The following is a 13,435-nucleotide window of genomic DNA, read 5'->3' on the forward strand; positions in this document are numbered from 1 at the left end:
AGATTTATATGAGAAGCAGGATGGATGAATTTTTTAGTATTAACAAGGGAACGGCATCTTCAGGTATGGTTTGGGACACATTTAAGGCCTGGATCCGTGGGGAGACCATTAGCTATGGAGCGGATAGTAGGAAGAGATATACGGATCAGGTGAAGGGTCATTATCAGAAATTGTCTCAACTTGAGTCTGATCTAATAACAAAAATAAGAGGCAAAAGTGAAACTACTGAAGTTTTAGATTTAATCATGGTGACCAAATCAACTTTAAATGATATTTATTTAAGCAAGTCGGCCGGTTTATATCTGGTCAAACAGCAGGAATGCTATGAATATAGCGAATCTGTTGGGCGACTGCTTGCGGTTAGGACCAGACAACAAATTTCTGCCTGCCATATAAGTCAAATAAAAAATATGAACGGTGCTCTGGTCACTGATGAGGGTGAGATTAGAAATTCCTTTAAAGATTTTTATAGAGCCTTGTATTCTGCAGAAGTGGTCCCAAGTGAGGGCTGGGATCCTCTGCTCCTACCTAGAGTTAAACTGGCAGACGAGGAGGCGCCTCTCCTCGATGTGGAATTTACAGATCAAGAACTCCAGGAGGCATTATCTGATCTACCATCATCTAAGGCTGCCGGCACTGATGCTATACCTGTGGAATTTTATAAAACCTTTTCTAAGGAGCTGGGAGCGGAGCTTCTTGACCTCTTTAATTCCATAAAGAGGGGAGACGTCCCACCGCCCTCATGGGGATCGGCAAATATTGTTATATTCTTAAAAAAAGACAAGGACCCGCTAAATATGGGCTCCTATAGACCTATAACACTTCTAAACAGTGACGCTAAGCTATATTCTAAGATTCTCGCTTCCCGTCTCAACAAAGTTATGCCGCGGTTGGTCTCCCGGTGGCAGCATGGATTCATACATGGAAGGGGGACAGAGGATCACATAAGAAGACTTATTACAGTACTTGATGCTTCTGATGTCTTAAAACTCCCAGTAGCCGTGGCTTTCTTAGATGCCGAAAAGGCATTTGATCGGGTCTCTTGGAGCTATCTATAAAAATGCCTTAAAGCTAACAATTTTGGGGAAGGCTTTATCAGGGCAATGCAGGTTCTGTATTATAAACCATCAGCGCAGGTACAGATCATGGGAGTCTCCTCTGAAACGTTTCCCATAGAACGAGGGACAAGACAAGGCTGTCCATCTTCCCCCTTGCTATATGCGTTGTATATGGATCCATTTCTCAGGGCTTTAGAAACTTCTGAGCATATTTCTCCCTTTAGAATAAACCATATGGACATCAAAATCTTGGCATATGCTGACGACGTCGCCGTTGTTACGTCGGACCTGTCCTCTGCACTGCCTGAAGTCGAAATGTTGGCTGGGAAGTTCGGTCAAATTTCTGGCTATAGGCTTAATAGGGATAAAACCCAGATCTTAGTTAACAAATATATGACTTTTGTAGATGATAGAATAGTGGAGGAGGCGGTATATCTCGGAATACGTGTCAGGGCTAAAATTGAGGAGATAGTTGATGTAAACATAACCCCTGTATTACATAAAATCAAGAAGGATATGGGCCGATGGGACAATTTGAAACTCTCTATTATTGGAAGATGCAACTTGGTTAAAATGGTAGTTTTACCGAAATTACTATATATTTTTCGCACAATACCCTTAGAAATGCATAATAGATGGTTTCAGTTGATCGAGCGCGAGATAGCAAGATTCATCTGCTCATATAGAAAAACGCGTCGCGCAAATCGTTTTTTAGCCCTACCAATTGAAAGAGGTGGACTTGGACTACCAAATTTCAGATTATATTATATGGCTGCGTCACTTAAATATTATTGGCCCCTGTTTCGACCCCTAGATAACAGGAATATGCTACCTAATGCTTTGCCTACCATATATGAGATGCTAATGGGCCCGGGAGTACGGGGATGCTTTTTAAAAATGTACGAGCCCAGCTATTACAAAAGAACTCGATTTAAGATTCTGGTCACCGCATATCAAATCTGGACTAGGGTTAGAAATAAATTAGGCATGGGCAGGTTTAGTCGATACACTCCATTTGTCGACAATAGTCAGGTCCCCGAAATATTGCTGGATCGATATTTTGACCGGTGGCTACAGGCCGGAGTCCGTAATGTAGCAGACCTGCTGGATGGAGACCAGCTAGCCTCATTTGATGTACTTAAAAGAAGACTTAATCTTACTAATAGCGACTTTTTTAAGTTTCTACAAGTAATGGATTTCATCACTAAGAAAACCGGAGGTACCATAGGGCTTACCGCTATCCCGCTGTTAGATACTATCACTGCCCGTGACCCTCCTACAATCTCGAGGCTCTATGAGATACTTATGGATGGGGTACCTGACGATATTGAAAAGCAATCCAACAAATGGCAGGAAAGACTTGAGGTTACCGACTCTTGCCTGGAAAATGCCATTGTGTTAGCTAATACTGTATTGTCTACAGCTAATCTACGTGCACAGTGTTTTAAAACATTTTTTGATCTCTATATCTCTCCCGCTAAAATCATTAAGTGGGGTGGCTCTGAGGGTATTCACTGTTTCAGATGCCAAACTTTGGGCGCAGATTTGGTGCATATTTTTTCCACATGCCCGGAGCTTGATAAACTTAGGTTGGAGATTGTCTCTTTTCTGCAATATGTTCTCAATAGGAGGATACTGTTATCTCCCCAACTTATGTTATTGGGGGTATCTGTACCAGAGGACGACTGTAAGGAGTTTCTGTTTATTTCAATGTCTATACTTAGACTATGTATTGCCTCTTCGTGGCTTGATCCACAACCTCCAACATTTGGGCAATGGAAAATGCGTTTGCTACATGTATTTCATTTGGAGAAAGCCCTTTATGCTAAAAAGGGGAAAAGAGGGAGGATCAAGGGCTTAACGATCTGGAAACCACTCAGTGATTGGGCAAATAATTTAAATAGTAATAGTTAATTATGGATAAACCTGCTTAAATGTATCTGAAATGGTTTATATTGTCCACATCTATTGTTTGTGTGTATTTGCATTCTAAGTAAGGCTGTAATTGTGTTTTTCCTTCAATAAAGGTGTTGAAAACTAAAAAAAAAAATAAAAAAAAATAAAGCCATAACCGTAAAAAGCATTTCCAAAGCCAAAAGGTTTGGCCCTTGCATTCACACAATGACATAATATATAGGGACCCAAAACTCATACTGCTGCCCTCATATATGCACTGCATTTGCACATCTTACACGGCACATAAATCCCAGAATTTAGCCCTGTTGAGGCAAAGTTTATGATGGCTGCACTAGGAACTAGTGATATCTCCCAGATATACTGCACACTAGTCATCAATGCCCCCCATACACTGAGACACCTTAGAATCTCCAGGGTTCACTGACAAAATATCGCCTCCTAAAATATCGTGCTACAAAAATATCAGGACATGAATATTGAAATCAAAAATATCGTCATCTTATACTGATAATGGTAAGTACAAAAATAGCGGAAAAATCATATTGCTGTAAATAACAATATTAATTTAATAAAAATATAATATATTTATGGTCTGATTTCGGAGGCTTTCTGACCAACATCGTAGGTTTGAATGCCAACCTCCATATTGCAATGACGGCGGTCGGAGTCCAAACCGGCCGAGGAATTGGACTTGGTCCCGACAGGCTCAAGGAGCCTGTCAGCCAGCCGGAAGAGCCTCATAATCCCTAATGGACAGCATTTCCACAGTTGGGATTTGATGGCGCTTTCTGACAGCAGTTCCATGTCGACCTTTTTGATGTGGAAAGTTGTAAAATGTACTATACCCACTCCAGCCAATGCAAGAGTATGGAAAGTTTTGGATTGTGGGGAGGGTAAAATGTACCATTCCCACTCCAGCCAATGCAACAGTAGGGAAAGTGTTGGATTGCAGATGGGTAAAATTTACTACTCCCAGTACAGTCAGTTCAATAATAGGGAAAGTCTTGGATTACAGAGGTGTAAAATTAACTATTATTAATTAATTATTCCCACTCCAGTCAGAGCAACAGAAGGGTAAGTGTTGGATTGTGGAGGGGTAAAAAGTATTATTCCCACTCCAGTCAGTGCACCATTAGAAATACAAACTAATTCACTTCAACATAACAACATCTTTTAAAAAAAGCAGTAAATTAGAAAAAGAAATAAGTTGAAAAAATAAATATAAATATATATTTTAAATAAATACGTAGTACATTATCAAATACATTTAATAAATTACTACAAATATTATAATAACTAAAATACAAAACTATACTCAAAATAATAACAACTAATAAATACAATATTATTTACATTTAAAAAACACAACACAAGTAAAGCATTCAATAATAAATAACATAACAAAAAAATAATTACCTATTTTTAAATTTGTTAATACTTAAGTAGCTTTCTACCCTATATTTCAATAAAGTACACAGCACATATCTAAAAGTCTTTATTAAAATAATATTATGTACACATGTTAAATAATGCAGTATTAGTTAAAATATTAATAATAATTATTTATGCCTAAAATAATTGTAGCTACTTAGCAACACACCCTTATACACATATAAATCGACACACACCAAGGTGCCGATTCCGATCCTGTAAAACCCGTGTACAAACGGTCGTTCGGAAAACTGAAGCCAGAGCGCGCAAGTACAATCCGTACCGCTCATCCGAAAAGACAAGCGCATGGAAAAGGCTCCGTACGGAGCGAACTTTGTACGAGCCCTACTCCGAGTACACTTGTGCCCGGGGTACGAGTCGGACGGACCCCCCAGCCTCCCACCCCTCCTGCGTACATCCGCACCGTACCCCCCACCCCCCCGTATGTACGGACCGTACCCCCCACCCCGGCGTATGTCTGGACCGTACCCCAGGCATACCCCAATCCTCGCGTATGTACAGACCGTACCCCAGGCGTACCCCAATCCTCGCGTATGTACGGACCGTACATACGTGAGGATTGGGGTACGCCTGGGGTACGGTACAGACATACGCGGGTGGGGGGTATGCCTGGGGTACGGTGCAGACATACGTGGGTGGGGGTACGGTTGGGGTACGGTGCGGACATACGCGGGGGGGTAGGAGGTACGGTCCGTACATACCGGGGGTGGGGGTACGGTCCGTACATATGCAATGTTGGGGTACACACCGTACATGATGATACGTACGATGTGGGTGATGGCGTGAATGTTGCGTAGCGGGCCCCCTTTGTACGAGCCCTACTCCGAGTACACTTGTGCCCGGGGTACGAGTCGTACGGCCCCCCCAGCCTCCCACCCCTCCCGCGTACGTCCGCACCGTACCCCCAACCCCCCATATGTACGGACCGTACCCCCCACCCCCCGCGTATGTCCGGACCATACCCCAGGCGTACCCCAATCCTCGCGTATGTCCGGACCGTACCCCAGGCATACCCCAATCCTTGCGTATGTACGGACCGTACCCCAGGCGTACCCCAATCCTCGCGTATGTACGGACCGTACATACGCGAGGATTGGGGTACGCCTGGGGAATGGTGCGGACATACGTGGGTGTGGGGTATGCCTGGGGTACGGTGCAGACATACGCGGGTGGGGGTACGGTTGGGGTACGGTGCGGACATACGCGGGGGTGTGGGGTACGGTCCGTACATACGGGGGTGGGGGGTATGGTCCGTACATATGCAATGTTGGGGTATGCACCATACATGATGACACGTACGATGTGGGTGATGGCGTGTACGTCATGTAGCAGGCCCCCTTTTCCTCATTCATCGCGGCGTACTTAGCTTTTCCGGCACTTTTTGGCTCCCGTAAAAATATAGCCGTGCGGAGTGCTGTGGGTACGAATCGTACTTGCTGGTCCGTAAAACGCTGCCTGACTCCGTGCGGACGTCGCGTACGTGCTGTCCAGGATCGGAATTGTATGTATTTTTTAGCCGTACGGTGTTTTTTACGATTCGTACGGAAATGGTATTTCTGTACGAATCGTACTTGCTGGTTTGTACGGTGGAATTCCCGGGTACGAGTCGTACGGAGAAAACGCTCCATACAACCATTTGTACCCGGGTTTTACAGGATCGGAATCGGCACCTAAATGTCTGTAAACTATATTAATCACTTCGATAATTTCAAAATCGCTATTACTTACCTTAAATAGATATTCATGACAACGATATTCTTGCAGACAATATTTCCATATCAAGATATTTTGGACACGATATTTTGGTAGCACAATATTTTTATTTCGATATTTTGTTTGAATAACATCCTCCAGACTCCGACTGATACAAACATACTACCTCTACTGGGTATATCTGACCGTCTGCTTAAGGCAGGTCTCCTTGCAAGCCCCCAATGGTCTCGCTGCTCCGAGGCCCCTGCAAACTTTTACCACATGGTTTGGTCTTGCTTCATCATAATACGATACTGGGAAGCTGTAGCTACGGAACTTTCAGAAGTGCTGGGATGGGAATTGGAACTTTCTCCACTGCTTTTATTGTTGGGGTGCTTGATGGAGTGCGAGGCACACAAGCGAACCGGGCTCTACTGGGTATGGCCATTATGGTGGCCAAATTGATATAGCATCCCACTGGAAGGTTTCTGAGCCTCCTACGTTATCTCAGTGGTGATGCTGGGTGGACTGGTGATCCTATTAAGAGAAGCCAGGATATGATGTGAGAGTTACCCCGCAAAATACGACAGGATATGGAACAAGTGGTGGGGGCATTGGGAGTGGACGCACTGTAATAAGTCTGGCGCTGCATTGATTATTTAGCTGCTATGTGAGGTCTTTTGGGTGCTGTAATACATGCTTCATTTAGTGCAGGTCATAGTGATTGTGACATGCTAGTTAATCTGGATGTGACTTTTTGTATTATACTGAAATCATTTAAAACATTTATTAAAAAAAGAATAAGCAGCAATTTTTCAGACATTACTGACATTTGACCTCAGTCTTTGAACACACAGCAAATGTGCCGATTTAAAAACAAAATGTAATAATGCATTTATTGCTCTCTCACGTTTGGAGCACCAGCATAGGTATTTTGGGGATGCATCAACACCTATCTTCACACTCACGTCCAATGCCTAGGGGCCCTCCCAGGGCTCAAAGGGCTGTTGCAGTTGGGCCCCCTCCTACCTCTGGGTCCCGGTGCATTGCGCTGGCTGCACAACTGGTAAATATGGTCTGACCAAGAGGCAACACGTAGCCCTTTATAAATATCAAAATAATTCATTATAAATTGGCTAGACCCATAGTTCATGAATAACTGAGAGCAAACACACACAAATGTTCACTGTTATGGGAGTTGTAACTGTGAGTCATGACATTAGACAGTCTTCTTTATTGGACCAGACATTCCATATCATCATAGTCCTAAAGGTCCTGGATGAGACTGTTGTGGCATATAAGATTCCTCTAATGGGTGCCAGTGTGGAGACTGGGAGCCCATGGCATGGAGCAGAGCATTACCATTCTTCCAACTGTGGTGCTGCTGCTCTCCTTTATATTAGACCTGCATATAATGTACTCAGGTGCCTCAGTAGCAGCAGGTGTACTTACTCTACAACTCCATTTAAAGGTGAGTGCAAATTGGTACTCTGCTCCACTGCAGCAGCAGGACTACATCATTCACATGTACCAGTGAAAGATAATAGCAGCAAACTGCTCTGAAGTCTCTTCAGCAGCAGAAGCATACCTTCTACAGTTCTAGTGAAGGTCAAGAGTGACAAGCTGTGTCTGTGCAGCAATAGGAGGCCTCTCTCCACAGCTCAACATTTGGGGTGAGAGCGGTACGACAATCTGGATAGCCTCCACTCTCACTCTTGCACTGCACATCTGATTTTTTATTTGGTAAGTCATGCTACAGGTTTCACAAACATTCCAAATAAGGCCCCATCATCCATTCAATCACTCATACATCATACCAAGCATTCACTTAAGCCCTGACTACAATGTCAGATGGACGAGCGTCCAACCATCATCATAGAAGAAATGCACTGCCTGACAAGGAGCCGGTGGTCCTGCTTCCACTATTACAATGTGACCGTGGTCGGAAAGTGTATTTTTACTATTGCGTCTTGTGCTATGGGCTGCAACACAAGCCGCAACAGTAAAAATACACTTTTAAAACATCCATGCGCTGTGTGGCAGGCACCATGCGGTCCACACCACACAATGCATGGATGTTTGGGGGCATCACAGGGGCCCCCAAAGTCACTTTCCAACAGCCTTTCCATGTCGGAAAGGCCAACATTGAAAGGGTGTGGGAAACGGACATCATAATCCCAACAGCGGTGCCTGAGCATGCACCTCCGCCATTTGGGGATTATTTGTCCCATCAATGACCCGTTGGACTCCTTGAGGCCATCGGAAGCTCAGCCGAATTCCCCTGCGGGTTTCCCTCCGACCGCCAGTATCATAATACGGTAGTTGGATGGGAACCTATCATGTTGGGCGGAAATTCTCCGACGATCTGTCTGATGACTTTCTGCCCAACATCATAATCAGGCCCATAGTCTTCTATACAGACCTTCCCTCAATCAGTCATCCAGCCGTTCATTTACACAATACATTCATCCAACCATTAGCTCGTTCACCGACTGGATAACCAATTTCACTTACAAAAAGCCAGACCTTTTGGCTTTTTCACTGATTTTTATGTGGGTTGTCCTGTGTAAAGCACCTTGTCATTTTGAGGCACGCCTCAAATTCCATCTCAACTTTTCTTGCATTCTATAAAATAGATATATTTTATGTGTATCTTGTCCTCCAACCTACACTTAAAAGGAAAACATGTATAAAGTATAAATTTTGCTTACCTTCATTAATTGAAAAACCTTTGTAATTTTCCATGAATTCATAGCGTACTATGTCATCTATGTCACGATCAGTTGCTCGTAATTGATATATCACTTTTCCTGCTGGTAGATTTTCTGCAAATGTGATTCGATTTGCCGGTATAGTCCTTTTGCAATACAAGAGTAGAAAATATGTTAAGGACTCTAATAAAAAAAAAATATTGAACAGTCAAAAATCAGTCCCTGAAATGATGTGTCACGAACAACAGAATAAAATGACGACTCAACCATGGATCTACTGATAGAAACATGAAACACTGAACAAAAATTGACACATTCCTATAGATCATGGAATGCAGATGTCTTGTTTGCTTACAATACACAGCAGTGGAAACATGCTACATTACAAAAGCACAATGATACTTCCTCCCAAGCTTCTAACCTCTTACATAGTCCAGCGTTCAAACTCATGCTAAGAAGACGAGCCCAAATAAACACTTGTGCACCTACCATGTGGTAGCAGTTGTCACAAGCATCTAACACACGACATTCTCCTGGGAGGTATGCCAAGGAATGTACAAAGTTTTCATTCATCCTTATATCAAATAGCAGTACATCATCATGTCTTGCACACATGTACATACATTTATGCACATGATGTTTCCACGTAGCCTATTTGCACTCAACGCTAAGTCACGCTTGGGCTGCAAGACTAAAACATATAAATGCAGACATAGGGCCCGATTCACAGAACTAACTTAAGACAAAATCCTAAACTTGCTACAATTTAGTCATTTTGGTATTCACAGAAGGCACTCACTCATTTCGGTATTCACAGAAGGTACTTACTCATCAATGAGTACGTGCCTTCTGTGAATACCAAAATGAGTGAGTGCCTTCTGTGAATACCAAAATGAGTAAATGTTAGTAAGTTTAGGAAGTGCCTTCTGTGAATACCAAAATGGTAGTAAGTTTAGGATTAAGTTAGTTCTATGAATCGGGCCCTTTATGATGAACTAAAGTAACTAACTGCGTGTGAAAATTCTATATTACATGATTTAAACCTTATTTAGACACGGCTTCCCCAAGGTTAATGCAATTAACAACTTTCATTCTGTCCATGCTTTACAAATTTCTGCCACTAATAGAAATATGCAGTCAAGTGGACATGACTAGATATTTAATAAAGTCAAAATTTGATGGCTGCAATGTCGTACATACAAGCATTTGAGTACAAAGAATACGAATTCAGGCAATAGAACTACTACTCACCTTGAACAGAAAGGGTCATATTGCACCTGAACTAAAACACTCCATTGCCTTCCTGACAGATGAATGACTAATGTTAAGTCTCTATGCACTATGTTCCATGCACATCTGCTACAACAGGGTCCTTCATTACATATTGACTAAAATACCTCAAATTTACAATAATGCATACCGCTTGACAACAAACACCATGTATAAATTTGAATTGAGCCTTGCATAGCAACCACGCATTGTCGACCATTGCCCCGCATACTGGCTCCCAACCGCAACAATTGCTGAATGTACACAGGCATGACTACTTAAATGCCCTGAGCTAAATGTACTAATGCATGAGTATTTAAATGTCCTGAAGATAATACCCCTATTTTTTCCAAGGGATCGAAACGCCGTCAACAATCTGCATACCATATGCATATAATATATTGTAAAGTCTATTGTGCAATGGTGTCCCCACGTTACTTAAGTCTTCTATATTTAATGTTATGCAGACAAGCCTCCTTGCCTGAACTCTTCCCTAATTGTTGTTTGTCTAATTGTGTTAGTAGGACACTGGCTGTGTCCCACTTGAATTTTTCTGTGTACCTTATGTCATATATCTATTGAATATTAAATTCTGTCCGGCTGGACAAAGAATATAGCGCCTATTTAGAATATATTTATTATCATCAGTATACAAAACTGTCTAGGGACCCCTGTCTTTAGAAACACCTGATAGACAGCAAGCTCACATGCCCTAGGGAGCTTGCAAAGGAGGCATGTTGATGTCACAGAGCTAGGGTTCAAAAGAAGGTACCTGAGAGTGTCTGCTAGAAGGATGGTTCAGTTTTCCACAGCAAAATGTGGGAGATGTTCAGGGAGACACAGACAGGTCCAAGAGTAAGGCGGGGGAAAGCGTTCCCACTCACCTTCTGAGAATTCAGGAGGAGGTTCTAGTAGGGTTAGAAATGGGGCCCAAGTTGCCCCATTTCCAACCCCATCCTTTAAGTGTTCTCAGGACAAAAGCAGAGGGACTCTGTCTGTTCCAATAAACTAACTATTGGTGGGAACTTTAATGGGGTGGCCAATATGGCCTTAGGATAGGTAGTGCCCAGGAGCATAGGGTAGAGCATGTTCTGGTGTCCCTTAGCTGGGAGCTAAATTACAAGGGTAAACGTGTGATCCCTGAGATTGGAATTCTTGTCATTTTTGTGTCATTTTATTTATTTACATACACTCTATTATTCTAAATTGGTTTGGGAGTTTTCTTGTGTTGTGTTTTGACTTTTTTCCGCTCGAGTCCTGTGTTAACATTTACACATTACTTTTAAGTTAAGCCTAACTGCTCTGTGCTATAGATACCAAGGGGTTGAGCTGAGGTTAATTTAGTGACTTTAAGTGTTCTCTCAGACAAAAGACGGCAGTTTTTATTTCAGGTTAGTATTCACACCCATTCAACTAATACCCTAATTTCTTACTGTCTACAGATGGGAATGTACTGGTTTCAACTGACACCCATCACAACATGTAGCCTGGACCAACATTAATGATAATATTAACTCATCTGCCAAGGAAGGTAAAACCCATAAAAGACAATGACCAGACCTTTATGGCACTTCTTGAGAAATTTTCCATGATATCCTGATATGCCTCCAGCTACATTGGACATGAACATTCATTACAAGAACCTATAACAGCTTCAACAATGATCTTCAAATAGTAGAAAATATCCACAGTCCTGTCATATTTCGCTCAGCAAAGCCAATTCCCTTCAGATCATGGTACAGAGATGAACTACCTAACAGCAAATGAGTCAGCAATGGTCAGGAAAAGAAGTGATGAACACAGTCAGACAAAGATCTAATGACTTGGAAAGTTCTGTGCACTGCCAATAGTTGGTGTATCACAAAGGCCAAAGTTGAATATTATATGGTCATCAGCTGGGAAGTCTCCACCTGTGTGCAAGCTGATCAAATAACATGTAAACTCGTTGATGACTCCTCCACGAAAACAATCAAAAACAAAGTAGATGTCAAGTATTTATTTTTCCAAATATAATATTGACAAGGTCAGCCGGCACCTTAACAAAACACCGCTGTCTGACATCACCAGGTGTATCCCACCATTCACAGGACCCATGTTGTCCACAATAAAATCAAAAGCACTGGCAAACACCTAAGACTACCAGTCTGGGTTTAAACCCCAGTGCACCACAGAGACAATAACTACTGAGACAGTTACTGTCTTTCTATATATCTACAACAATAGTGTACCCTACCTCCTTGTTCTGTTTGACATTTCTACAACATTTAACAGAAGTGATCCTCACACCCACATGACATATGACATCTCTACTGAACTTTAAATGCATAATCCTACAATGTTTCAAAGTACATCCTGAGAACAATGCCCATCTGATCCAGATGTGTTTGTCCACATGCGAGCACATGACTATCTACTTTAGCATCCAGAAGGCCTCATCCTTTCAGCAGACAAGTTCATAAAGCATTTGGAGTTCATGGGAGTCCTGCTGGCTGACAATAATGTGAAGAGACCCAAGTATCTGCAGCGTACAGACACATTAAAATTCACAATTGTTGTGATGACAGGCAGCATTAATGAAAATGCACATCCCTCTGTGTCATTGATCATCTGAAAGAATGCCTAACAGCACCTACGTTTAGATATCTGGGGTGTACCTCCTATTGCACCCCATCAAAACAGAATCTGTCTTCATTGACAGTGACTGCCAACAACAAAAACTGCAAAACTGGCTGTTCTTTAATCTTGATAACTGTACCTGTCAACTCATTGAGATCATCAAAGCATTCCTACATTGACACTAATGTTAGATTATGGCCTGACATCAAACACAAGAGAAAGACTGCTTACATCAATTGAACTACTCCAAAGAGTGAGGTCCTTTCCAGGAAGAGTAGACCAAATGGGTCTTCAATGCTCTTGCCCTTTACAATCTAGATACAGACAACACTCTACTAGCTGATATCCCTCATAGTCACTTGAATTTAGTGAAGAGCATGCTCTTGGCAGTATAAAGCCTGATTCAAGCACAAAAGGAAAAACAACAGTTGATGGACAGAATGCAGAACAATGTCGTACATTCACCCCAGTAACGAGATCTGGGCCTAAATCCATTGTTTTTTTGCTCACCATTCCATTCCAGTTTGAACCCAGCCACATGCAAATCAGTCTTGACCCTGTGCCTCATTGGAGCAGTCCAGCCCGAACTGCCAAGCCAGGTCCTCCCTGGACTAAAAACAAGCATCCTAGGACCGGTTTCTGGGTTTCACCCCTCTTCAGCCAGGATAGCTTGATTCCAGTGGCATGGAGAGCACGGGACCCACGTCTGGGCATACCCTT

General features: G+C 42.5%; 1 protein-coding gene across 1 annotated transcript in view; it reads right to left on the reverse strand.

The window, feature by feature from the left end:
• LOC146855235 (cadherin-related family member 4-like) overlaps nucleotides 1-13,435 on the reverse strand; it is a 767,858-nt gene that overhangs the window by 378,097 nt on the left and 376,326 nt on the right. The window contains exon 12 of the mRNA XM_085650585.1: nucleotides 8,831-8,976. Within this exon, the coding sequence (XP_085506711.1) occupies nucleotides 8,831-8,976 (146 nt within the window). The remainder of the gene's footprint in view (nucleotides 1-8,830; nucleotides 8,977-13,435) is intronic.

The sequence above is a fragment of the Triturus cristatus genome, chromosome 4_1 (genome assembly GCF_964204655.1).
Source record: "Triturus cristatus chromosome 4_1, aTriCri1.1, whole genome shotgun sequence".
NCBI lineage: Eukaryota > Metazoa > Chordata > Amphibia > Caudata > Salamandridae > Triturus > Triturus cristatus.